The sequence below is a fragment of the Hemiscyllium ocellatum genome, chromosome 23 (genome assembly GCF_020745735.1).
Source record: "Hemiscyllium ocellatum isolate sHemOce1 chromosome 23, sHemOce1.pat.X.cur, whole genome shotgun sequence".
In the NCBI taxonomy this organism is placed as follows: domain Eukaryota; kingdom Metazoa; phylum Chordata; class Chondrichthyes; order Orectolobiformes; family Hemiscylliidae; genus Hemiscyllium; species Hemiscyllium ocellatum.
Window position 1 is genome coordinate 8,098,349 of NC_083423.1, and position 27,347 is coordinate 8,125,695.

The 27,347-nt window shown below is 38.5% G+C and overlaps 1 protein-coding gene across 2 annotated transcripts in view; it reads right to left on the minus strand.

The window, feature by feature from the left end:
* The window catches only part of sfmbt2 (Scm like with four mbt domains 2), a 214,939-nt gene that overhangs the window by 181,130 nt on the left and 6,462 nt on the right, over nt 1–27,347 (minus strand). For both annotated transcript variants that reach the window (XM_060842636.1, XM_060842635.1), the window contains 3 exons: nt 20,894–21,074; nt 9,285–9,379; nt 5,787–6,027 (listed from right to left, as the gene is read on the minus strand). In XM_060842636.1, coding sequence (XP_060698619.1) covers nt 5,787–6,027; nt 9,285–9,379; nt 20,894–20,969 — 412 coding nt within the window. In that variant the 5' untranslated portion in view covers nt 20,970–21,074. The remainder of the gene's footprint in view (nt 1–5,786; nt 6,028–9,284; nt 9,380–20,893; nt 21,075–27,347) is intronic.

The window sequence follows — 27,347 nt, forward strand, 5'->3', positions numbered from 1 at the left end:
CCTATGCCCCCATTCAATTTGATCACGGCTGATCATCTATCTTAATGCCATATTCTCACTATCACCTTGTATGCCTTGATGTCTTTTAAATCAAAAAAAAAGTATGTATCTCTTTCTTGGATATATTCTGTGATTTGACCTCCACAGCCTTCAAATGGTACAGAATTCCACAGTTTCACTATCGTCCGAGTTAAGATAGGTTTTCATTATCTTGGTCCTAAATGACTGACACAATGTATCTGGAGACTAGAACCAGGGGACACCATCTCTCTAACCAAGGAAAATATCCAAATATCCTCCTCACGGCTAGTCTGTCCAGCCCTGTTAGCATTTTGTATGTTTCAATCAGATCACCTCTTATCTTTCTTAACTCTGACTCAAATCGGGCCTGCATTCACTGTTCTTTCCTTATAGGACTACTAACTGTGGTATCAGCCTTATGAACCGCTGCTGCACTTCCTCTCAGGCAAATATGTCATTTTAGGTAGGGAGACCAAGTCTACATACAATAGTCCTGGTGAGGTCCTATCAAGGCCCTGTACAACTCTACTAAGATACCGCTACTTCTGAACTCAATTCCTCTTGCAAAATTCCATTTACCTTGCAAAATAGTTGCTGAAACTGCCTCATCAACAAATGTAAAAGAACCAGATCTCTCTGTATATCCTCACTCCCCACTATAGCATCATTTAAATGAAACTCTGTATCTCACCAAAGCATATAACTTCATATTTAGTCATGTATTGCATCTGCTATGTATTTGTCCACTGACTCAATTTGCCTAAAATCAGCTTGAAGCTTCCTTGCATCATCCTCACAACACTGCTCAATTTTACGTCATTAATGAACGTGAAAATGTTGCATTTGATTCCCTCATCCAGGTAGTTTAATCGTGAATAGCTGGGGCCTAAGCATTGATCCTTGTGTGCCCTACTAGTCACTACCCACCACTTGGATAAATATACATTTATTCTCCATGCTGTTTCCTGTCTGTCAGTCAATAAGTTCTTGATCCATGCCAATATATTACCCTCTGGTCCATTTACTTTAACTCTGCCTATTAGCCTTTTATGAGGGACCTTCTTAAAGCTTTCTTAAAATCCAAATACGGCACATTCACTGGTCCTCTAAGTTACATCCTCAAGAAACTCCAGTAGAATTGTGAAACATGATTTACTTTTCCTAAACCCATTCTGGCTTTGTCCAATCCTATTAATACTTCTCAAATACACTGATATTACATCTGTTAAAATAGATTCTTGCTTTTTCTTCACTACTGAAGTGAGGCTAAATAGTTTTCAATTCTGATTTTTTTAATTCTCCACCTCCTTTTTAAAATAATGGGGGTACATTTGCCACTTTCCAAACTGTAGGAACTGCACCAGAGTCTGGAAGATGACCACCAATGCATCCAATACTTCCAGGGCCACATTTTGTTTTAGTACTCTGGGATGCAGATTACCAGTCCCTAAGGATTTGTCAGTCGTCAACTCAATTAATTTCCCCAGCAGCATTTTCTTCCTAATACTGATTCCTGCAATTTTGCCCTCGTACTAGAGTGTTAGTTCCTTAAAGTGTTTGAGGTTATTTGTGCCCCCTTTTCTAAAGTCAGAGCCAAACTATGTGTGCAATTATTCTGTCATTTCTTTATGATTTTCCCCAGCTTATGTAGACTCTTACGTTTGTCTTTTGTCATCTTTTTCTCTTCACATAATCTATGTAAGCTTTGATGGTCAGTTTCTGTGTTACCTGCAATTTTACACTCATTTTCTCCAACTTGATTAATTTTTTTGTTATCTTTTGCCAAATTCTAAAATGCTCCCAATCCTCAGGCTTACCATTTGTTCCTGGCAATTTTACATGTCTCCTCTTTGGATCAAATACTATTCTCAATTTCTTTTGTGAACCATGGTTTTGTCCTTTATTTTAGTGTCAGACAAGAAAGAATAATTCTGAAGATATTCTATTCTGAGTAAGGGTCGGTGGACATGAAACGTTAACTGTGCTTCTGTCACTTCTGGTATTTTACATGATATTGGTCAAAACTCACTTCCACAACCACATCACATTCCTCAGGGACTGCCTCAGACTAAGGCTCACCCCACATGGATTCCAACTGAAGTTTCATCCTTTGCGTTTTGAATCCACTCAAGATCACAAGTATCTCTGATGTACAATGCTCCTCAGACAGCAGTTCTTACTACATTCAGAGATCCACACTCAGTGCCATGCATCGTCATACGCACATTCTCAACCTCTGTCCATTAGCACTGCCTCATGCTCACTCGGAGCTGCCCTGTTGTCCCCAGTTCCACCCCAACTCATTCGATGTTCTAGCAAGAAACATTTTCTTTTCCTTTCAGGTATGAAGGATTGCAAGATGCAACACTTAGAGATACCCATGCCCCTCTGGAAAGTTCCTCCCCTCCCCTCTCACTCCATCCCCTCTAACCTTTTCCTGACAGTCTCTTTCCTAGTTCCCATTCTTGGTAACCCTACAGCTATGTCTCTGTAATTGCTAATATTATATAACTGTTTACATCTATTTACTTATACTGCTAATTCATCTACTTTATTGAAAATGCTCCATATGTAAAGACACAAAGTCTTTAAACTTGTCTTTTTAACCTTGTTAGTCATCAACGCTCTATTTTACATTCTGTCTCTTTTTTTTAGCCCCGGCTTTTTCTGAGTCACTTTTGCTTCTAACATTTCTCTTTTGTTTCTATTCTTCTTTCTCCTTTCTCTAATTGCCTGCTCAGATTTTCATTCCCCTGCTTGTCTAGTTTAGCTATCTCAATACATTTCTTTGTTGATATTTCCCAAGGGCTGTTATTATAACAGAGAACATTATGAATGCTTGACGGTGTTTCAAAAGCTTTAAATAGTAATTAATTATCGCAGTAGTGTTGCTAAGTTCACATATTGATTCTCAGTTTCAAGACTATGAGATTAACTGCTTTTGACATAGTTCAAGAATAGAGCTTTGTTTTAGTACAGCTTAAACACAACGGTCTTTAAAACACTGAGTTGATTTCATGATCGGCAGTGTTTTTTTTCAGTGTTAATTGTACATTAGTGAGAGCTCACTTTAATTTGTTAGTTGTTTTTTCCCATCCCAGTACAAATGCTAAAACCTATCAATCATGAATATGGAGTGACTGGCTATGGAGATTTCATAAGAGTTATCAGGTGTCATGCTAGTTGTTATAGACCAGGCAAGACCCCCTCAAAATACTTTAAAGGTAGCCTACACCCTAACTTTTTCTTATTTTAAAGATAGATGTGAAGTAGATATTCTAGGTGTGAGGCAGCTGGTCAAATCAGTCAGCTTTATTCAAAACATTCATTTAAACACTATATTTGAAACATGAACAAAAGGAAACAGAATTACGAATAACTTCATGATTGGAAAACTTAACTGATTCGATACAGTAACTTACCTAAGGAGCCAATTCCTGTAACATCACAAACACACTCCTTGGCAAAAGGGAAACCCAAACACAGGTTCTTACAGGCAGGAGAGATTTCAGAAAGAAAAGCCAATCAAGAAACATCTGCTGAAGCATGGAAATGTTTCTTGCTGCAGCAGCTTCTGCTACAGATAAACCAGCAGCTTCTCTCTTTTGCATCTAAACTGCATTACAAAAAATCTGAACTGGGAGAATTGGCTACTCCCCTGCCATTGTTAAAATAGACATTGCAGAACCTCCACCTTTATTAACTCTTGAAAAAAAAACCCAAGGACAACATAACTTTGTTAAAGTGACAGCATCATGGCATGGTAGAAAGTGAGTGGGAGTGGGCAAGAATTCGCATGGAGGTGGGTTGACACTAAAAGGCTACAAATCAGCCAAACAGCCTTTCATACAATTGGGCAGAAGTCCAAGAGAACCAAGGAAACTGTCAACACAGCTCAGCATCACACTCTCTCTAACACACACAACACTGAGTGTCCTTTGAATCAAAGAGAGTCTGCTAAAGGAAATTTCCCCACTCAAATGACTTGCCATAGCAGTGAATATTCAGTCCCATGATGTTTTTCTCCGCTTTACAAATACTGCCTAACTTGCTGAATATTTCCAAAATGTTCAGCTTTTATCACAAACCATGGTGGCATAGATTCATTGCTTATTTTCTGTCATGTGTCTCCTTCTTTAAAAAAAAAGGAGGGAAGATATTTATAAAGTGATAAAAATTCAAATCCATCTCGAATATGGCAATTCATAGACCACCTCTCCCACACATTCTGGAGAACATGGACATAAGTAAATTTCCTGACTGACCAGCAAGTGCTAATGGTCTCACTGTGCTTTTGGAATTTCTCTATGCAATGATCATCATACAGAACTTTTTTTTTAAAAAAAATTGTAAATACAACATTATTTCACTGCTCACGCAATTAAAGCAGTTTGATCAGCTCACCTGAAGGAAAGAGAGGGCATATCTAATACAATATGCATCAACAGCAGGGTTTCAGAAATTTATGTTAGCTAATCAACAAGAAAATATTGCTACCATAGTCTGCAATGCAGAGTCTTCAGAATTTGATTAGCAAGGCTCTCATCCCAGTATTAAAATCTTTATCACGTGAAACTGGTTATCCATCTTGTTTTGATTTTAATTACTATTCCAAGGGAAACTTGTCTTGTAAACATTATAGCCAGAAGCATAACACAGATGAAATTTATGACAATAATGTAATTCAGAGGGAGGAAAAATTTCAATGCATTAAAATTGTGTTAATACAGCATCTAGCAAGTTCACACATGCAATATTTTCCCTGAAATTTCTGTTCATCTCTGTTTAGCATAGTCAGGTGTTTCATTACTGCATTTAATATTCTTGAAAACTTAGACCAAAAGTACAATAGTACTAGTTGACACTTTTTTAAAATATGCCTTTCAGAAATGCACTTCATATTACAACAGTGGCAGAAGAAAAGCTGCATTACATTTTACTTAAACTGCTGACTCTAAAATACAATGAATTCAATTAATCATTGCATAAATACAGGCAAACCCAAAGCAAGCAAAAAAAAAGTAAAAAGAAAATGAAATTTTAGAATGTGGAATGCATTTTTTAAAATTTCCTCATATTACATCAGCTAATCTATAAAAATCAGCTAAAAGCTGCATGGCACTAGACCTGCTCTGTGGATTTCACTGCTGGTGGTCTGTTCTGGACTCTAAGTGACCCTTGACCATACTCAACCAACATTTGCCCAAACTCCCAATGCCCAAAACACCATACTGAAATCCAAAGTCTAGCACAGTCAGAGCTGCCAGATTTGACAGAATTTACTTGCATTGATAAATACAATCTATATTTGTGCTCATGATGGTGACACTATTTCACCACAAGCCCTCATAAGAACTCCTGGTGGTTAAGTGACTAGAGTTAGAAACTCACTCACTGCTCCAGGAGTGATGCTTCAACTATCTAGACACCCCTGCCTCACACAAATCCTGCAGGTCAACTTTGCAGCAAGGGACATCAGGTTCCTTCAATTGTCAGCATTGAATGCTAAACATCAACATCAAGATCAGTTTTTCTCAGAATTGTTATGCTGCAGAAGGAAGCCAATCACCCATCATGTCACTTGCTCCCTCAATGAGCATTATGGCTTCACTGCATTCTCATGTCTTTTCTCCACATAACCCTATTGTTAAAATATGAATAATTTTCTTCTCATGTTTTATTCACTGAACATCCAAGAACAGTCACTGTTTTGTGCCATTAATTGCAATGATTTCTTATAATGCATTAAAATTCTTCAACCCTACCTTCAGGAGGTCTCAGTGACTTTTTATTTTGTGAACACCATCCAACAGGGTGTAAATCAGCAGTCATGACATCACACCAAAAATCTGCCCTGCGATCATCTCCATATCCACTGTAGCGCAGGAGTAAAAGCTGACCACATGTGGTAATGATTGTTGCTACCCAATAGGTGTCAGGATTATTTTTATTAGCAACTTCCAACTTCATCCCTGGCTGGAAACTACTCTGGAGGCTGACCTCAACCTGCATTAAAACAAAATGCCAATCATTTAGTAAGTTAATCATAACTAGTTATGTTCAGATTCAGTTTATGGCAGGCAATGGCTAAACACAATCACCCATAAAAATACTGCATAATAATATGAATAGAAACAAATCTTTTCATCCAGAAGAACAATGCCAACATTTATTATCTATCCAAACCTTCTCTCACCCTTCATCATAAGCTTCTATCAATACATACTCCTTTCTCTGGCATGTACTGATCAAGCTTAACCAAAAAGAGGAAGATTTTTCTCTCAGGGTTGCGTGTCTTTGTAACTCCTTGCCACAGACAGCTGTGGGGACAGAATCTTAGGTTGAGGGGCCAGAGGAAAGAGGGGAGGATTCTTGATCAGTCAGGGAATCAAGGGTCGTAGGGAAACAGCAGGAAAGTGGATGTGAGAAGTGTCATATCAGGCATGATCTTATCGAATGGTAAAGCAAGCTCAAAGGGGCAGAATAGTTCCAATTTCTTACGGTCTTTATCCTAAATGCATCAATGCTACTCATCCAAACCAGTCCCTGTAGTACTTAGTTCCATATCCTTATCATCGCCTAAAGAAAGTTTCTTCTGAATTTCTTAAGGGTAATCACACTATCATACTTCAAGGCACTAATTCTTGGCTCACCCACAAGTCATCTTTTGTATGTTGATCTTATTAACTTTTTTGATTATCTTAAAGCACCTCTACCAGGTCACCCCAAATCTTCTCTTTTCTGGTTCAGCTCCAGTCTGTTCAATCTTTCCCAATATGTAACCTCACAGTTATGGAATCACTTGAATAACTTTGTTTTGCACCTTCTATAATATTTCTATGTTCTTTTTATAATACGGAAATGAAAAGTGTTCAAACCACTAAGGTCTGATCTAACCAAGACCTGTGTAAATTTAAACTGAAAAGGACTGCAGATGCTATAAATCAGAAACAAAAATAAAAATTGCTGGAAAAGCTCAGCAGGTCTGGCAGCATCTGTGGAAAGAATTCAGAGTTAAATGTTTCAAGTCAAGTGACGCTTCATCAGAACTCCTGCTTATCAAAGGCTTTTAGTAATCTGAACAAATTACATTTGTGTCTTCACACTTGTTTATCATTTGCACTGTAGGGAATGGAATGGAATGGAATAATTCAATAGGGTTTGTAAAGCATTTTGAGGCCAAACAAAGAGATCCAAAAACAAAGATTTTATATTGGAGTTTAACCTTAATTAAGATGGTGACTTAATAATTTTTTTATGTAGTTGTTGTGCAAGCCACATATGGCAACACCTTTTGATCTTACATCATATTACAATGTACTCATTAGGCTCTAGATAAGCCTGAGCAATCAATATGGGGCCACAGGCACCCAGAACATGGTCCATGAGACTTTCACAAAAAGATTATATATAAAGTATTAGCACTATTTCCACAACAAAAATCTACAGTTCCATAGAACGTGACACTGCATTTGAACACGAAACAGACAAACTTTTTAAATTTTCAAAGTACAATTAATCACAATTTTCAAATTAAATTAAAATTGAGCATGCACTACTCTGCTTTTAAATTTTTAATGGAATGGGAGCTTGATTAATAAGGCCAAGATTTTTGTCCATTGTTAATTTCCCGAGAGCAGGTTGTGGTAAACTGTCTTCTTAAATCACTGTAGTCCATGCAGTGCAGGTAAATCCTGCTGTTAGAAGCTGTTAGAAAGGGAGTTCAAGATTTTTGACCCAGCAACAGTGAAGAAATAGTAATACAGTTCAAGTCAGGCTGTTACAAAGCTTGGAGGGGAACTTTAAAGTGATATTGATGAAACCTTAGTGAGTGGATGTGTACCAGTTGGATGGAGTGAACATTTAAGGTAAAGGATGGGTTGCCAACAGACAGCTGCTTTGTCTAGGATGCTGGGACAGCTTGGAGTGTAACAAATAGCACTTCAATAGCTGCTGCCAGTTGGTATTATGCCTCCAGTGCTCAGACTAAGTAAAAATATTGACCAGTTTTAAATGCAAACTCAGAATTTGCTCATATACACATACAACGCTTGGTGCTGTTGTACTGGGCGACATTAGCCACTCACTCTGATCTAATTTTACAGCTCTTACATCTTAGAACTGCAGAGCTATTGCATTGGAAAGTTAAGATAGATAATGTAGCAAGTTATAGTTGTGACTTTCTGGCATTCTCTCGGTTAACTGAACTGCAGGCTGCTGCTGTTTCCACTTCAACACTGGAAGACCTCCTATTGGGCCTACAGCTTCGAGATCCTGCCTGTTCTGTTTGGACAATGAGTTTGGCCATTAATTATGACCCAATTTGATTGTAAAATTCAGTCCCTATTATCTACGACAATCAAATAATTTATTTTGGCTCTGTAGATACTATATACATCGAAAGTATCTGGAAATTTTCCAACATATCAGAAAAACACGCAAAGCATATTTGTTAAAAAGACCAAAAAGACAAACTCAATATATTGTTGGAGTGGATTTCATCTGCATGACATCCTGTTGTTTGGTTTAATTTTATTCTCCATTTTAACAGTCTTTAATAGACCCACAAAAAAACTATTTACACAAAAGTGAATATATTTAGTTTACTTTGCTATTGCTTAATTTTTGATTAGTAGGGTGTACATAGCACTTTAAGTGTCACTTACTAAAAATAGCTCAATTAATCTCTGATAATATACTTTAAGGCAGTGATTCATTTAATTAAATAGCTCTGGCGCAAACCCACAAGACTGAAGCTTCCACAATTATCCACAACCAAAAAGGCTACCTTGAACACTCTACCAATAATTTCATTTCAGCTGATAAATACATTTTAACAAATACATTAAATGGTGTGTAAAGTTTATAACTACAACCAACAAGTTCACAAGGGAAATGCCATGTCGGTGGGAGAGTAGTTGAATATACATTATACAATTTATGACTTTACATTATTACAAGTAGAATGTTGTTTTCAGCAGATTACTAGAAAATTAAATGCACACACTACATTAACCTTTAGACACAGAACCATAAATAATGTTGACTGTATTTTTAATTAAATCATAGCACAAAGGTACATCAATTTAGGTTTTTATTTAAAACATATTTGAGTAACTGCTGCTGTTCCACCATAAAAGATAAGCATACTGTATAGTATAGAACAATCTATCTTTAAAAGGTTATTAATTATAAACTACAGATTGGGGGCAACACTATATTGAGCATTAATTTCATTATATTTCGAGAACCGACATACATACATGTTTGAATGAGTTGTGGGGTGCAGGACTTGCACCAGTTTCTTCAAGATAATCATCCCAGTTGAAGTCAAGGTCCTCACCTCCAGAGCATGCATCTGTTTAAAACAAGATGAAGATGATGAGTAAGTTTACCTTATTTAAACTGAGGTACCACACACAGTTACCTTTCAACACATTTTTCTACCCTATGGGCCGTATTTGAAAAAGTCCACTTATCAAAAGCAAAATTCTCTAAAGATCATAATGTTAAGATATTGAGTATTAGAACTGTTGTGAAAAGGGGTTTGATGATTTTCATGAATTTCAAATCATTTGACTCTGCAACTGACTGGAACTCTGAGTCAAGTACTAAAATCAGCAATATTTGTACATATTGTTGACTATAAAACTGAGTTTGAGGTGATGCAGAAAAAACTTGCAACTAGACTGAAAGAAAGTGCAAGGAGAAAGAGTTATGAGCAAGGAGTGAACTTTATATAATTTACAGTTAGAAAACAAGGATCTCATTAAACACAGCTTATTTAAACACAGATATTATCTACCAAAAATGGTGAAAGAAGCAATCATTTAAAACATAATTATGTGTCACAATGGCATAGGTAATACACTAGTAGAATGACCTTTCCTTTAATCTCACTTTAATGGCCCGGATATTGCAATCAGCAGCAAAGCGTAATGCTCACAAAAGACCTTCAAGAACTCCACTCAAAGATCTCGTGATCGTGGTAGACAAGCTACCCCTCCCCTGAATGCAGTTGAAGTAAATGGCATGTCCTGTAATTGTAATGATGTTAACAAATCATACTGAAGTATTCACACACAGCAAACAGAAGTAAAAAAAAAACTGAAAACTTTTACTTTCAATGCAAAATTTCAGATAGCAAAATAAATGACAACTGGATTAAGAGAGAATGTGAATTAAAGATAAATGAACTTTTGAAAAATCAACTTTGTGCTTTTGTCAGAATGAAGAAACTTGGCATTTCTCAATGAATTAGTCTCATTAAAAAGTTACAAAGTGTAAACTTCTTAAAGCTTTTACAGTTATATCTCCATCATTTCAAAAGATTTCTTACTGATTGCAGTCAAAGTGCACCCCTAGAGAACAGTAGAACCACCTTCAGCAATGTCAGATTTCTGCACTCATCTGCACACAGACTCAGAGTCATTGAGATGTACAGCATGGAAACAGACCCTACGTGGTCCAACCTGTCCATGCCGACCAGATATCCCAACCCAATCTAGTCCCACCTGCCAGCACCCGGTCCATATCCCTCCAACCGCCTCTTAAATGTTGCAATTGGACCAGCCTCCACCACATCCTCTGGCAGCTCATTCCAGACACGTACCACCCTCTGCGTGAAAACGTTGCCCCTTAGGTCTCTTTTATATCTTTCCACTCTCACCCTAAACCTATGCCCTCTAGTTCTGGACTCCCCAAACCCAGGGAAAAGACTTTGCCTATTTATCCTATTCATGCCCCTCAATTTTGTAAACCTCTACAAGGTCACCCCTCAGCCTCCGACGCTCCACGGAAAACAGCCCTACCTGTTCAGCCGCTCCCTGTAGCTCAGATCCTCCAACCCTGGTAACATCCTTGTAAGTCTTTTCTGAACTCTTTCAAGTTTCACAACATCTTTCCAATAGGAAGGAGACCAGAATTGCACACAATATTCCAACAGTGGCCTAATCAACGTCCTATACAGCCTCAACATGACCTCCCAACTCCTGTACTCAATACTCTGACCAATAAAAGGAAAGCATACCACACGCCACCTTCACTATCCTATCTACCTGCGACTCCACTTTCAAGGAGCTATGAACCTGCACTCCCAGGTGTCTTTGTTCAGCAACACTCCCTAGGACCTTACCATTAACTGTATAAGTCCTGCTTTCCCAAAATGCAGCACCTCATATTTATCTGAATTAAACTCCATCTGCCACTTCTCAACCCATTGGCCCATCTGGTCCAGATCCTGTTGTAATCTGAGGTACCCCTCTTCGCTGTCCACTACACCTCCAATTTTGGGGTCATCTGCAAACTTACTAACTGTACCTCTTATGCTCGCATCTAAATCATTTATGTAAATGACAAAACGTGGAGGGCCCAGCGCTGATCCTTGTGGCACTCCACTGGTCACAGGCCTCCAGTCTGAAAAACAACCCTCCACCACCACCCTCTGTCTTCTACCTTTGAGCCAGTTCTGTATCCAAATGGCTAGTTCTCCCTGTATTCCATGAGATCTAACCTTGCTAATCAGTCTCCCATGGAGAACCTTGTTGAACGCCTTACTGAAGTCCATGTAGATCACATCTATTGCTCTGCCCTCACCAATCTTCTTTGTTACTTCTTCAAAGAACTCAATCAAGTTTGTGAAACATGATTTCCCACGCACAAAGCCATGTTGACTATCCCGAATCAGTTGTTGCCTTTCCAAATACATGTACATCCTGTCCCTCAGGATTCCCTCGAACAACTTGCCCATCACTGAGGTCAGGTTCACCGGTCTATAGTTCCCTGGTTTGTCTTTACTGCCCTTCTTAAACAGTGGCATTACGTTTGCCAACCTCCAGTCTTCCGGCACCTCACTTGTGACTATCGACGATACAAATATCTCAGCAAGAAGCCAAGCAATCACTTCTCTAGCTTTCCACAGAGTTCTAGGGTACACCTGATCAGGTCCTGGGGATTTATCCATCTTTAACCATTTGAAGACATCCAGCACTCCCTCCTCTGTAATCTGGACATTTTGCAAGATGTCACCATCTATTTCCCTACAGTCTATATCTTCCATATCCTTTTCCACAGTAAATACTGATGCAAAATATTCTTTTAGTATCTCCCCCATTTTCTGTGACTCCACACAAAGGCCGCCTTGCTGATCTTTGAGAGGCCCTATTCACTCCCTAGTTACCCTTTTGTGCTTAATATATTTGTAAAAACCCTTTGGATTCTCCTTAATTTTATTTGCCAAAGTTATCTCATGTCCCCGTTTTGCCCTCCTGATTTCCCTCTTAAGCATACTCCTACATGCAGACTTCTAACAATACTGTGAATTCCAGTAATGTAATGACAGCAAACACTAGCAGTTTTGCTACTACTACTACAGCAAAGTCATGACCATTATGTTCTCCTTCTACAACAATATATATTCATATAACACTTAAGTGTAAGAAAGCATCCACCCATGGCAAGTTACACATTCTTTCCCTGCTTATTAAACCAAAGCATCACAATTATCCAAAATTATATTACTCCTAATTATTTTCAGTAACATGATCCTATGTTTCTTTTTGCAGAGAGTAAACTATTCACATGGTCCTTTAGAAACAAAATATCACATTTTAAATGCATTGATACCAATTTTTCTTCTAATTGTACTTTGGGAAATTATCATTCCGGGTTGTATTTTGTTGTTGCTCAAAAGTAAGGCTAATTATGCTTAACATGTCCATGTTAAGGTAATTTCAGGTGTGGTGGAGATACGCTGTCAAATTCTATCTGAAAATTACTGTCAAGTGCACCACTCCAGCTTAACATTGTGCAAATGCCTCAGTGCCTGCCTCATTGATTTGCATTGGATGGTATGAAGTTGCTCTGTTTGTACCAGATGTATGAACTAATCTCATCGCATTTGTTGTGATGAATTTAACATTGTAAGTTTTGTTTTAAAGATGTTATCATTAGTTATAAGTAACAAATTTCTGGGTTAATTCTTTAAGGCATTAAAAAGTTTATAAAAATAAAAAATTTTGTTTTATGAACAAAAGCTAAACATTTTACTTTCCCTATTGTTTTTCCATTTTCTTTCCCTTTCTATTTCTTTTTTCCCTACCTAATTTGCTATTGAAACTCTGACCTTTATTTCCTACTTAATCCCCTCATTGTTTATTTCTCCCCACATTCAGCCTGCTAACTGGGGAATCACAGCCAAGTAGTGAGCAAGTAAGTCTAACTCACATTGCCTTAATACAGCAAAATCTGATCTATTGTAGTTCAGCATTTTAGAACAATATTCACCACAAAATATGTATGGACTTCCAAAAATCACAGAATGAAAGTCAATCAAATAAAACTATTCTTAAATAGAAAATTGCTGGAGAGTTTGAAGGGTCACAGGGCCCGAAATGTTAACTTTGCTTTCTCTCCACTGTTGCTACCAGACCATCTGAGCGTATCCAGCAGTTTCTAGTTTCTCCACCACCACCCACCATCCCTCACCCCCACTTCCAGCATCTGAAGTTCTTTATTTTATTTAACTAACGATGTGGAGATGTCGGTATTGGACTGGGGTGAACAAAAGGGGTGCTACCCCTTCATAAGGTAATGAAACAGCAGTGCTCTGAAAGCTTGAAATTTCAAATAAACCTGTTAGACTACAAACTGGGAGTCGAGGGAGTTCTGATTTTTTTATTTAAAATAAAAAACTGTTCTTTCAGTATATCCTTTTAACCTATTCAGAATGTACCAATAGAATAGAAACAATGAACATGAAGGATATTGCAGTTTGTGACCTGGCCATGCACATTCAGGTGCAAATAGGCCACAAGCAAATTTAATGCTACTTCCTTATTTGCATTACTCTTCATGTAGGTCCAGTGGGTTACACTGGATTATATTGTTTCAAAATGTACAATAAACCAACAACCACTGTCCCCAACCCCCATCAAGGCCTCACAGCACAGCAGAATACCATAGTAGCCACAGCAATGGTTGCACTCTCCACAAAAACAACATGGCAGACGTAGCCTCTATCAAGTTTTACGTTCTTGAAAGAAGTATTCATTATGATATGCCCTCCCTCTCTCCCCTAATGCACAAAGGTAACTCCACCTCAAATTACAGGGCTGCCAACGTATCATTTATTTCTGCTGGCCCTCCAGCCTTAGAGTAAGAGGCACTGCCTTATTCATGTAGATAAGAAAGGGCAAGAATATTTCACAAGCAAGAGAGGCTGGTAATGCCTTCTACTTTGGTTTATTGTCCTTTTTTAAAAAGTGCTGCTGAGAAGTTTGTTTTAGAAAAATTAAAAAAAGGTGCCATAAAAAAATTTTTCAGCTATCCACCTTGAAGAAATTCCACTCTTCTCTCCAACAGGATTTCTATTTTAATCTTGCACAGTCACTGCTTTCTATCTCCCTCCTTACATTTGAGAATAGGTTTGCTTACTTAAAATAAAATCACTTTCATAACCATATTTCCTTCCCTTCCACAGGTGATTGTCATTGGCTTTGCCTTAAATTGATGAAGATCCATCCCTTAGTTTGCGAACCCAATCAGGATTAGAGGTATTTCTGAGACGTATAACTCTCATCAGACAGCTGCGCCTGTCACAACCTGAGATCCACACTCAGTGCCATATGACATCACATGCACAAGGTCAAGCTTTCTATCCTTCAGCTCTGCCTCACACGATCTCGAAGCTGCCCAGTCCCAAGTTCTATTTTATTCATCGTCTCGGAGTCATAATTATACAGTAGTGCAGCACAGAAATAGACCCTTCAGTCCAACTCGTCCACGCTGACCATATTTCCTAAATAAATCTAGTCTCATTTGCCAACATTTGGTCCATATCTCTCTAACCCATCCTATTCATATACACATCCAGATGCCTTTTAAATGTTGTAACTGTACTAGCCTTCATCACTTCCTCTAGCAGCTCGTTCCATACATGCATCATCCTCTGTTTAAAAAAAAGGTTCCTTTTAAATCTTTCCCCTCTCATCTTCAACCAATGCCCTTCAATTCTGAACTCCCCCACCCAGAGGAAAAGACCTTGGCTACTCATGCGTCTCATGATTTTATAAACTTCCATAAAAGGTCACCCCTCAGACTCCGATGCTCCAAGAAAAATAGCCCCAGCCTTTTCAGCCTGTCCAATAGCTCAAAACTCCAACTCTGGCAACATCTTTATAAATCTTTTCTGAACCCTTTCAAGTTTTACAATATCTTTCCTAAAGCAGGGAGACCAGAATTGCACAAAGTATTCCAAAAGTGGCCCAACCAATGTCCTGTACAGTTGCAAAATGAACTTCCAACTCCTATACTCAATGCACTAACCAATAAAGGCAAGCATACTAAATGCCATCTTCACTATACTGCAACTTTACTTTCAAGGAACTATGAGCCTTCACTCCAAGATCGTTTTGTTCAACACTTCCCAGGACCTTACCATTAAGGTACACAAGTTCTGCCCTGGTTTGCTATTCGTAAATGCAGCACCTCATGTTAAGGACAAAGTCAGACACCCACAAAACATTTAAAGAAAGTAGCCCAGACTCTAACTTTGCTAGTTGTTTTAAGCAGGTGTGACGTGGACATTACAGGAGTGATATAGTTTTAAACAAAACAGGATTTATTTGCAAGATTATCGAATGAAATACAAACAGAACAGAACAGAACACAACACAAAATATCTTAACCTGTCCAAAAACCAAACACATTACCATAACCTAATGATGCTGTTCCAAATACTTGTAACAATCCCCATAAACACCTCTTTGCAAAAACAAAGGAAAAAAATCCAACAAAGGTTCTTACAGGAGATATGTCAAAGAGGATCAGTATGGGCCTGCTTCTTTGGGTCCAGCAGCTTCACAACTGACTGCCTGCTAAAACCAAACCAAACCAGAGAAAAGCTGAGCTGGGAGAACTGGCCACTCCCCTTTCATTGTACAAAAAGTGTTTTTTTTAATGAAAAGCCTTTTGCCTGAAACAGTATCTGTTAACTATAATCAAACTAGCCCTAAAACCATTGAAACCTACACATCCTGGAGTCTCTGAGTTTACAAACCCTCGTGAAAAAAAACCAAGGACAACAAAACTTGTTAAAGGAGCAGAATCGTCACACTCACACTTACCTTAATTAAACTCCACCTACCACTCATTGGCCTATTCGCCTATCTGATCAAGATCCCATTGTACTCAAAGTTAACCTTCTTCACTTTCCACTACAGCTTCAATTTTTGTGTCATCTGCAAATTTACTAACCGTACCTTCTGTGCTCACATCCAAATCATTTATATAAATGACAAAAAGCACTGGACCCAGTACCACCTTTTTGCATTTTAAGACATCCAGCACCTCCTCCTCTGTAATGTGGACATTTTCAAGATTTGGCACTCTGCTGGTCACAGGCCTCCAGACTGAAAAGCAACCCACGCTCTGTCTTCGACTTTTGAGCTAGCTGTGTCCAAATGGCTAGTTCTCCTTGTATTCCATGCGAGCTAACCTTGTTAAGAAGTCTCCCATGAAGAACCTTGTTGCATGTCTTACTGAAGTCCATATAAATCAAATCCACCACTCTGCCTTCGTCAATCCTCTTCATTATTTCTTCAAAAAATTCAATCAATCAACTTCCTAAGACACGATTTCTCAAACACAAAGCTATGATGACTATCCCTAATCAGTCCTTACCTTTCCAAATACATGTGAATCCTGTCTCTCAGGATCCTCTCCAACAAGGGGCAGCACGGTAGCTCAGTGGTTAGCATTGCTGCCTTACAGCGCTAGGGACACGGGTTCAATTCCCACCTCAGGAAACTGCCTGTGTGGAGTTTGCACATTCTCCCATTGTCTGCATTGGTTTCTGCCGGGTGCTCCGATTTCCTCCCACAGTCCAAAGATGTGCAGGTTAGGTGAATTGGCCATGCTAAGTTGCTCATAGTGTTAGGTGCACTAGTCAGGGTAAACGTAGGGGAATGGGTCTGGGTGGGATGCTCTTCAGAGGTGCAGTGTGAACTTGCTGGGCTGAAGGGCCTGTTTCCATATTGTGAGGAATTCTAATATAATCTAATCTAAACTTGCCCATCACTGATGTCAGACTCACTAGTGGATACATTCCTGGCTTTTCCTTACCACCATTCTTAAATGGTGGCACATATTAGCGAGTCTCCAGTGTTCTGGCACCTTGCCTGTGACTGTTAATGATATGAGTATTTAGCCCTACTGCCACACCAGGCCTCGGCTTGCAAATTGCCCCATGCTCACTCTACCGCGATCTGGGACTCAGCCCACTCAGGCTCCAGCCGTGAGGCATTTCCCTTCATCTCACCTCCATTTTCCAAGTAGAGTAGGGTAGTTTAAGAAGTTAAAAGGGGGTCAGGGACAGGGAAGAAAAAATTGCAAAAAGAGGGAAGAAAGATGAAAGAAAAAAGGAAAAAGGAACTGACGAACAGAAGAGTTCCAGCTGAAGTATATTACTCTGCCACCATCTTGATCAGGTCCCAGGACTTATCCACCTTTTTGCATTTTAAGACATCCAGCACCTCCTCCTCTGTAATGTGGACATTTTCAAGAGATTTGGCTCTCTCTTTCCCCAAGTTCTCTATCTTCCATATCCCTCTTCACAATAAACACTGATGCAAAAAAAAACTCAGCAACTATTTCCCCCGTCTCTTGCAGCCTTGCTGATCTTCAGAGGGAGCTATTCTCTTCCTTGTTACTCTTTTGTCCTTAATATGTTTGTAGAATCTCTTGTGAGATAAACAAGAAATCTTTTCTCTTCCATTCAGGTGATAAGGAACGCAAGCTCTAAACACTCAAGTGTACAGATGCCCCTCTAGATCATTCTTCCTTTCCACTTCTCTCTAACTCGATCCCTTCATTACTCCCACTGTTTGCCCTGTATTCACCAGTTCTGAAGAAGACTCAGAATATTAACTTTTTCTCTCTCTGCAGATGTTGTCAGACCTATTGGGTTTCTCCAGCATTGCCTTTGTACCATATAAATTCGAATTTCAAAGTTAAATGGGTTCAAATTTGTTTACTAAAATATTATTGCTGATATTAATTTAATATTGCTCTAAAACTTTTGTCATGTAAATAGCTATTTTTGAATTCAGGAATTTATTTTCTTCTCCTGTTGCTTTGAATAGAGCAAGATTTACATTCATCACTTTATAACAATTTAGTGTCATTTTACTCTTTATGCAAAGGTTGAGTACCTCCAAACATATATTTATTCAAAAAAGCCACACTGAGGGGCCTTGGTTCCCTCCCACCCCCAAAAGTTAGATTTTTCTGTTACAAAATTTGTTGGTTGTAGCAAAAAAAAATTCAATAATGTACTAGCACTGACAAGAGTTGATTATAGACTTATTACAAATTATCACTAGTTTATCTGTTAAAAAGTAACTAATAACGTAGCTGTTTAATTTTATTTTCAATTAGTGTACACATAGCCTCAGATTTTATAAATATTATATTACAATTAGAAACAGAAGCTATCTTGTACCTTTGGAACTAATTTTAGCTCCAGCTAAAATTAAGTGAACATCATATCCTGCTTGCTCGAAACGTCGAATTCTCTATTCCTGAGATGCTGCCTGGCCTGCTGTGCTTTGACCAGCAACACATTTGCAGCTGATCCTGGGAGGCGGCAGGTAGAAATATTAAATTGTTATTTGAGAAGGTAAGGAGGAAAGATACCATCCAAAGTTGATGGACTGCTAGTTAAACTGAGACTGGAATCCAATGATATTCACATCTGTATGAATCACAGAATACTGCTTTGGAGATCACGCAAACTGAATAAACCCACGCTCTACATAAAATCAGAACTATAAACCAACTGAATGCCAAATGTTTTTTGTAGCACAAGTTTAAAATGATAGTGAACAATGGCACTGACTTGAAGATCAACTGCCTCTACCTTTGTGTCTTTATCAGCAAATTGACACTGCATTGAACATTTTCCATATAAGCAGGTTGAACAATTCAAACTGACAGGACAAAAACAAGGTTAAAAGCAAATGTCAACAGCTCAATTTCAATTTCTCCCCTTGTAAATAATATTTGCTAGTTAAGAAAGCAACACATCAGACACTAAACTTTAAAAAATATTTTGAAGTTCTGGTTATTTTCGTAAAAAGAAATTTACACCATTTCATATGCCCAATTTTTAAAATTTATTCAATCACGTGACAAGGGCATTGCTGGCTAGGCAACATTTACTGTCCATCTCCAGTTGCCCACAGGATTGTTAAGAGTCAACCATATTTAGAGAGAGTCTGGAGTCCACATGTAGGCCAGACCAGGTACGAATAGCAGTTTGCATCCCAAAAGAACATTAGTGAACCAGATGGATTTTTCCTACAGTTGACAATGTATTCATGATCATCATTTTTAAATAGAATTCAAATTCCACCATCTGCTGTGGCAGGATTCAAACCAAAGTCACCAGGTCATTACCTGGGTTTCTGGATTAGCAGTCCAGCAATAAGACCACAAGCCCACCTCCCCACCAAATACTAGTTGAACTAAAGTGTTTTCATACTGCAATATAGATAAACGAAGCAAAAAGATTTCCATTAAAAAGTTACAGCATAGTGACAATAACCCATTGTGCTACAACATAAATAAACCAACATAATTCATTAACCTGGATGTGTTTCTTTACGTCATAAGTGTTCAACCAACATCCAAGGTGGACATCATAGAATGGATCAGGTTAACAGCCCCGATCAGGGAGCCCTGGCTGACAGATATAAACAGAGGTGTCAGAGCCTCTGCTCACTCAGAGAGCTGGACCAATGTCAAGTACTTCAGTGGAGTTATTTTAACCAAGAAATACTGGCTAAAAGCTTACTATTCTGACAGAAATCAAATAAATTTGGATATCAGCTGAGAATCACATTTCTGATCCTTTCTTGGTAAGTACATGCAAAACAAAAATGCTGCCTCCTATTCTTGGTCAGGACTACGTTGAGGAAAAGAGCACTACTGAAATGTTTAAAAGTTCTCATAATTCAGTCCTTGTTTGGAAAAATAAAAGAATGCAATCAATAGAATTATGCAACATACACAGGATAATGAATTGCAAGTCTGTATTACCTGATCATTTTTTGTACTGAAGTCATTGGATACATACTCGTGTACTTTCAAATGTGTGCAAATAAGGCACTAAGCTAGACTCTACTACTCTTCCCAACTTTAAGGATGACCTTTTTGCTGCTTTTAAAAGAGACTATTATTTCTTTTCTCTCTCTAAAATGTCATTTCTTTTCTATAGCGCGTGAATATATGTACAGGTTCACTTTCAGTCCTTCTGAACTATTTTTCTTATCAGGTCAATGACCCACAAAGAATGTTAATATAATGTATATGCAATCACATGCATTTTGTATCAATCTCCCCACCCTCACATACAGTAAAATAAAGACTTGTGACATGCTATGACAATAACACTGCACTGATAAGCTCTGATTTTGTCCTCTTGTGTCATGGCATACTTCAGCTTTGTCTGCTAAATATCATTGCACTTTCCAAAACCCAATTAACATGCTGTTGGAACAGAAAGTGATTTAGAAAGTGCTTTATGAGGTAACACCCATGAAATCATAGAGCAATACAAATAGAGACAGGCAGCATTTGCAGAGAAAACATTTCTTTACAATCAGAGGTTTTTGAAAGCTTGACCATTTTCCACCACATCCTCAAACAAACTGTATTATTCTTCAAATGTAAACCATCAGAAGAAAACAAAACTGCCTTTACTTATATGTTTCCACCTAACTCTAAAACCTTTCAAATGGTAATCACATTTAAATCTTTCTTGTTCAAGTGTTTTGTTGGCTTTTTAATTAACATACAAACACCAAACTTGTACCTGAGTCATATTGCTCTCCATTTACATTGGTTGGACTTTGAGTCTTCTCTAAAAACAAAGTTGTTGATTCTTGCATACTTAAAAATGAGGCTTTTCTCCTTTCTGGCTCCAATGCCAAAAAAGTCTGTTGGAAGTATTCAAACCATTTCCTCTGGTTTAGTTCATACCACTCAAATTGTTTCTGCAAATGAAAAGGCAAAGTAGTATGAACACTGTTTTAAAAAAAAATCATGTTCATATACACCAAATAGCAGCTGATGGCAAAATACCCACAAATGTAATCTCTCCACTTTAAACATGCATTGTTTCTGATTAACCAATTTTATTGCATCTGTCTGCAGGTGTAATACCAATATCTGTCAGGCTTAATTAAAACTTGAAATCATTCAAATCAAAATTCTATCAGGAATATAGCACAAAGCTGACTGCGAATTAGCTAGGACAAATTTCAAAGTGACGCATTTACACATGTTGCAAGTGACTGTGACTTGTCCATTCCATCTTCTCTGCTTGGAAAGACGGAAATTCTGAACTTCTTCTAATTTATTTCCAAGGTTTGTACCTAGATACTGTACCCAAGATGGCATGAAGGTCTGTAATGCCGGCCATTTATAACTTATGCCTAAGATTTGCACCTAGGTACATTTGTACCTACAATGATGCCAAAAGCAGCAACTTTGCAAACTTTTCACTATAATTATGTGAGCACATGACAATAAGCCTAATTCTATTCAATAAAATTCTGTTGATTTTTCCCTTCAAAGTGAACTACTGTTTTGAGAAAACTTTGAAAGTTTGGGTTTTCCTGGTGGTTCCCCAGTAGTACCCAATTACAACGAGCTTATTTGGGGAAAGAATGGAGTTCTCCTTAGTATGAAGAGGGGAACAATCATAATTTATTTTTAAATGTTGAGCAGAAGGAAACTGTAGCATTGATCAGCTCTCATCCTCCTCCCTGTCAACATTGAGAGGAAGCCTAGGAAAACAGTGTATATGCATGATTTCCAGTTAAACTTCATCGTGGAGTCCATCTTGGCAATAGTACTAAAATACAGTATTACCCTTTGTTGTGACACTCTTGACTTCATAAAATTGATGGAATGTAATATTTTCCATTTAGCAATCTGTGAAACTCAAAGCATACATAGGCCCAATCCAATCAAGTACAACAGCATCTTTTGTAAACAAATCATGAAATGTCAGTGGCAGGGGATATCAATAAGGTCTACTAAGGTATTTAGTTTAAGAAGTTAGATAACCAAGGAGTGCGAGATAGGAAATAAAAACAAGAATTGCTAGTCAGAGCAACATTAGTTGAGAGAAAGTGAATTAACACAAGTCAAGATGACCTTTCAGCAGCAATGAAAGGTCATCGACTTGCGTTGACTCTGTTCCCTCCAAGGATACTGCCTGACCTGCTGAGTATCTCCAGCATTTATTGTTATTTCTAGCATCTGTAGATTTGTAGTATCTACAGCATTTTTGTTGGTATGTGAGGCAGGAATAGAAAAACTCATCTGAAAATTTGAAATCTTCACAGTTTATCATCTCAGCAAACCCTCTGAAGACGCAGAATCGTGATTGGATGAAACTGCAGCCTAGAACAGCTGTTTGATGGAATAATGAACAATTTTGGGCTTTTGAGTGCCTTATTAAGTGATAGCAGTGCAGATACTTCAAAGCAGAGGGCGAAGTGCATTGGTTACCTAGAATTAGTGCAAATTACTATAGAGCTCTGGACAAAGGTTTGACACAAATCTCAAAGTTCTTTCTTGGGGAGGTGGGAGAGAAATAGGCACTCCTGAATATCATCCCAGGGAGATCTACCTTTCCAATAGCTAAATTATATTTTCTATTTTCTTGGAGGCACCTATGAAATGTCACTCAAGCAAAACGGAAAAAAGTAAACAAACAGGAATGTAGTATTAATAATTGTAAGAAAGTAAAAACAAAGTCCTAAACGTCTATGTTTCCCTTCCTACTCTTTCCTTACCCGGGGCTGTGTCAACTGCTGTTCTGAATGCAAATGAATATTAGTTTACAAAGCTGAAAGCTCGATCGTCATGTATTTTTAATTGCTTCAGCGTGAGTTAAGTATCAGTGAACACATTAAATCAGCAACCTACACTGGGCCGACTCTCACCATTCAACTGCCGAGAGCGGTCATTTGATTGAGATTGCCTGTTTGATCATTTTCCAATGATGCAGAAGACGGAAAGACGTGGCCAGGAGTATCAGAGTCCTGACGTTGGGACGAGATATCGGTTCCCACCCCCGGATTCGCCGGTAGCAAGGCCTATACAGCAGCCTCACAGATGGGTGGACTGTTGGAGAATGGCAGGTGGGAGTGTACATGGAGCCTGAAGGGGAACCTGAGGCAGGTCAGCACCTCGCTGCGTTGGAGCAGAAACCATACTGCAGCGAATACCGCCCTGCCGCCAGCATCATAACGGAGGCCCCAATATTTGCCCCGCATAAATTCCTTATTGTGAATCGGCTGACCACGAAAAGCTCAGTGCCTCTTGAAATTTTCCCCACACAGTTCCCCGCTATTTTCTTTTAACCGCCGCCCCAGACCCACGAAGCTGTGGCAATGGAGCCCAACATTCAATGGAACAACATTTTCCTCCCAGCTTGGTGCCATCTGTAACAACAAAGCAGCTAACGTTCAACTTCACGAAGATTCCTGACATCAAACGTCTCCAGTCCAACGACAGTGACTCTTATGGTAACATTCCCATTCTCGCAATTAACATTCACTGGCAATCCTGAATTGGGAGCGGAATCTTCAATGTTGAAAGCTTCAAGCTCGCTTAGAAAAGCTTAACTTCCGCTGCCAAAAATCAAAACTAGCAACAATTTCATTAATTACATCAAAATTTGTTAAAAATCCATGGGCTTTCAGGTATACGGTATCCTCAAATATCCAACAGAAGTGAGATCAGTTATCGTAAATGTTAAAGCTAGCAATAGAACGTTCGAGCCATATTATTGATAGTAGCGTGTTGCGGATGTCATTATAATAGACTCAAACTTAAGTCAACCATTATATAAAAATACAAATGATTGAACCAAGTGCAAATATAATTCAGGTTATGCAGGATGCCTAGTAATTACATATTTAAAAGTATTCTTAATTAAAAAGTTATTCTATATTACTTCCAAGATTTAGTACTGAAATACTTAATTGTGTATATAAAATATTAATTATTTAAATGTTTTCGAATAAATTTACAATTAAATTCATAAATAAAATGTTGGGTTTTCTTTAATCTCATGAACCATGTACTATGCCCAGTCAAAAAGGGGAATGGTAGATGATTAACAAAACTGCTAAAACAGACACCAGGAGTGGCCCAGGGTAATCTCTTTGGCCTTGTTAGCATCCCTTTGATTCTTTAAGCTGAAAAAAGTATCACAAAATATACACATTCCCCATATCGCCATTTAGCAGAACACACTAAAAAGGTGCCAAACCATCTTTCATATGAACACATTCTTAACTACTTTTATATTGTTCAGAAAATTTGCCTTCCACTGAGTTATTATTTTCTGTCTCAATTTCACAATAAAATGTATTACTTAATACTATTAGCAGATAACAATCAATTCAGAAATAAGACTGTTCTTACCCCTAATTTTCTGCAATTATTTTTCCTTGCTGCTCTGAAGGTGATTAACATTTTCTTCAGGCATAGTTTCCCCAATTTGTAGTTGTGCTCAGGTATCTAACCTAAAGGTACAGTGGCAGTATGGCAGGCAGTTGGATCAGAGACCAAGTTCTGTCCAAACAACCACCAGCACACATTTCTGTAGAGTTCATATGGATGCCCAGTACAAGCAGAAGGGCTGAGCTAAACCCAGCTCAAAGATTCAAAGGAGAAGTTAACAAGGCCAAAAATCATCACCCTGGACCACTCCTGATGGTGGCTTTGTTAATCATCCACCATTCCCCTTTTCTAGTGAATGAAGTGCTTGATTCAAAGGATTTAAGAAATTAGAGAGAATATGTATTTAATAATTAAATCTAGCATTAAATTTATAAGTTTTTGAAAAGTTTATATCAGTATTTCAACTATAGTGCATTTTGGGATTAATATATAACTTCAGTTAGGAATAGTTTTAAATATCGAAGAAAACTCAAGTCAACTGTAATGTCCCATCTCAGTTAAGTTAACTCAGTGCAGGAAAGGAATCAAACCTGGACTTAGTCTGGTCAATATGGTTCAGCTGAAAAACCTCACTAAAATCACTGGAAATAGTGAACATTAAGAACAAAAATATAGCGTTTTGTACGTGACTCAGTAAAGGTATTCTTATAATAGGAATATAATCAATGGTTATGAGGACAGTTTGGGAAAATTAGAGACAAACTCCTGAGATCAAAGGTTAGGAAATAACTTGAGGTTTTCAAGATGAGAGCTTTCAAAAGAGAACAATATTTCCTCTAAGTGGGTCAACAACAAGTCATAGATACAAAAGCATTGTGGAAGATCAAGGAATTGCTGAGAATTCTTTTCACTTAGAGGCCTGTTGGGATTTGGAATATGCTACCTGGCAGATATTGATTCCACAAATAATCTTAGAAGGGTACGTAACTGAAGATGAAGTACTTACATGATTGTGAACAACAGGTGGAATGTGGGACTAACAGCAGCTGCTGTGTCAAAGAGCATCCTTCTATGCTACAAGTTTCTACACTCACTTCTGATTAACAACATACAGCTAAACTCTCCCTTCCAGCTTGAATATCTACTCCAAGGAAATAACACTTGATTAGTTTTTAAAAAACTTGTATTTTTTTTAAACAAAAAAAAAGCTTCAGAATCTCCCATAACTTATTCATTGAATCTTTTGTTCCACCAATGCTATCAGAATAGGGATCATCCTTAGCTGTATCAATACTAGGGTAGCTTTCAAACTTTGTTTGATAGCAGCACCATGACAAAATAAATCCTTCTCATGTCTCCCCTGTATTAAAGTTGAGAATGCCCTCTTCCCTCCCCCTCCCCCCTTTAAAAAGAAGCCATACAGTAGTATGCTAATTTTGGGAAGGGCAGGAAGAATTTGTTGAGCAAATGAACATATTATACTAAAATTGTAACAGGGTATTATGAGGTATATGAACAGATTGGTGAAACTGACCTCCCCATTAGGTGCACTACCAACTGAGTCAGGCAGTTGAGTCTATAACCCCAATATAGAATTTAATGATTTAAAGCTGATACCCTGGTGTAGTACTGGGGGTGCTACATTCTCATAGGTGCAGTCTTTTGATTGAGGCATTAAAACAATATTCTGTCTATGCCCTCAGGTGGATATAAGTGATTCCCCAATGTAGTATCAGAGGAGTTAGTTTTGGTGTCCCAGTTAATATCACAGAAACATTATCTCATCATTATCATGTTGCACTTTGTGGATGCATGCTTGCAAAAATTAGCTGGCCTGTTTCTTATATTACAGAAGTGACGATGCTTCAACGGTACCTAATTGGGTGTGCAAACAATGACAGGGTGGTAGTGTCAGGAGATGAGTAACCCAAATGTTCTAGTGGTCACAGGCCATGACAGCTGGTGGAAGTTAAAATTAAATTAATTAAGTCGGGAAATGAAAAGTGAATTGATGGATTTTATTTTACAATGATGCCATTCAGGGAAGGAAATCAATTCACGTAGATATGCCTTCATATCCACAACATTTTGTTTCTTAAAGACTCCTGATATGCCAATAATATTCAATTTAAGGACAATTAGGGATGGGCCAGCAAGAAACACCCTCCATCCCAATGCAAGAACACCAATGATAGTCATGTATAAAAGACATAGGGAAAATGTCAATCTCTTTTTCTGAATTAGAATAATGGACCCAGCTTCCCCATCCCTCTTGTACTGTCAGACGTTTTAAGAGGGCAGCAAAAGAGCTGAGCACCGATTGTGATAAAACAAAGAACTGCGGGTGCTGATGATTTGAAACGAAAACACTGAGGTGCCATTGGAAAAGGTAACTCTCTCCACAGATGCTAACCTGCAGAGTTGCTGGGGGTCGTTCTTTTTGCGGAAGGGATTATCGGCGTTAAGTGTTTGAGAAGGTGAGCATTTGCAATCGGGTCCATTCACCTCAGGGGGAAAGACGACAAGGTGGTGGTAGTGAGGAGTGAAAGCAAAATGTAGATAAGCAGCCAACACCCCCCCGGGAAGACAGCAACCACCTCGTTCGCCGTCCAGCTCCGAATGACCAACTGTCAACGCGAGCGCGAGACCCCGACCGGCACGTGACCCTGGCCGACCAGCGCGCAGGCGCCAAGCGGACCCTCCCCACCTCCCAATCAGCCTCTCGGGCCGCTCCCTCCCTCCCCGCCCCCTCCCACCCCCAAATAGCTGAGCGCTCATTGGCCGCTCCGGAATCATTCATAGAAATTGCCCGCTCGCCACGTACGAGGAACGCCACGTGCCCT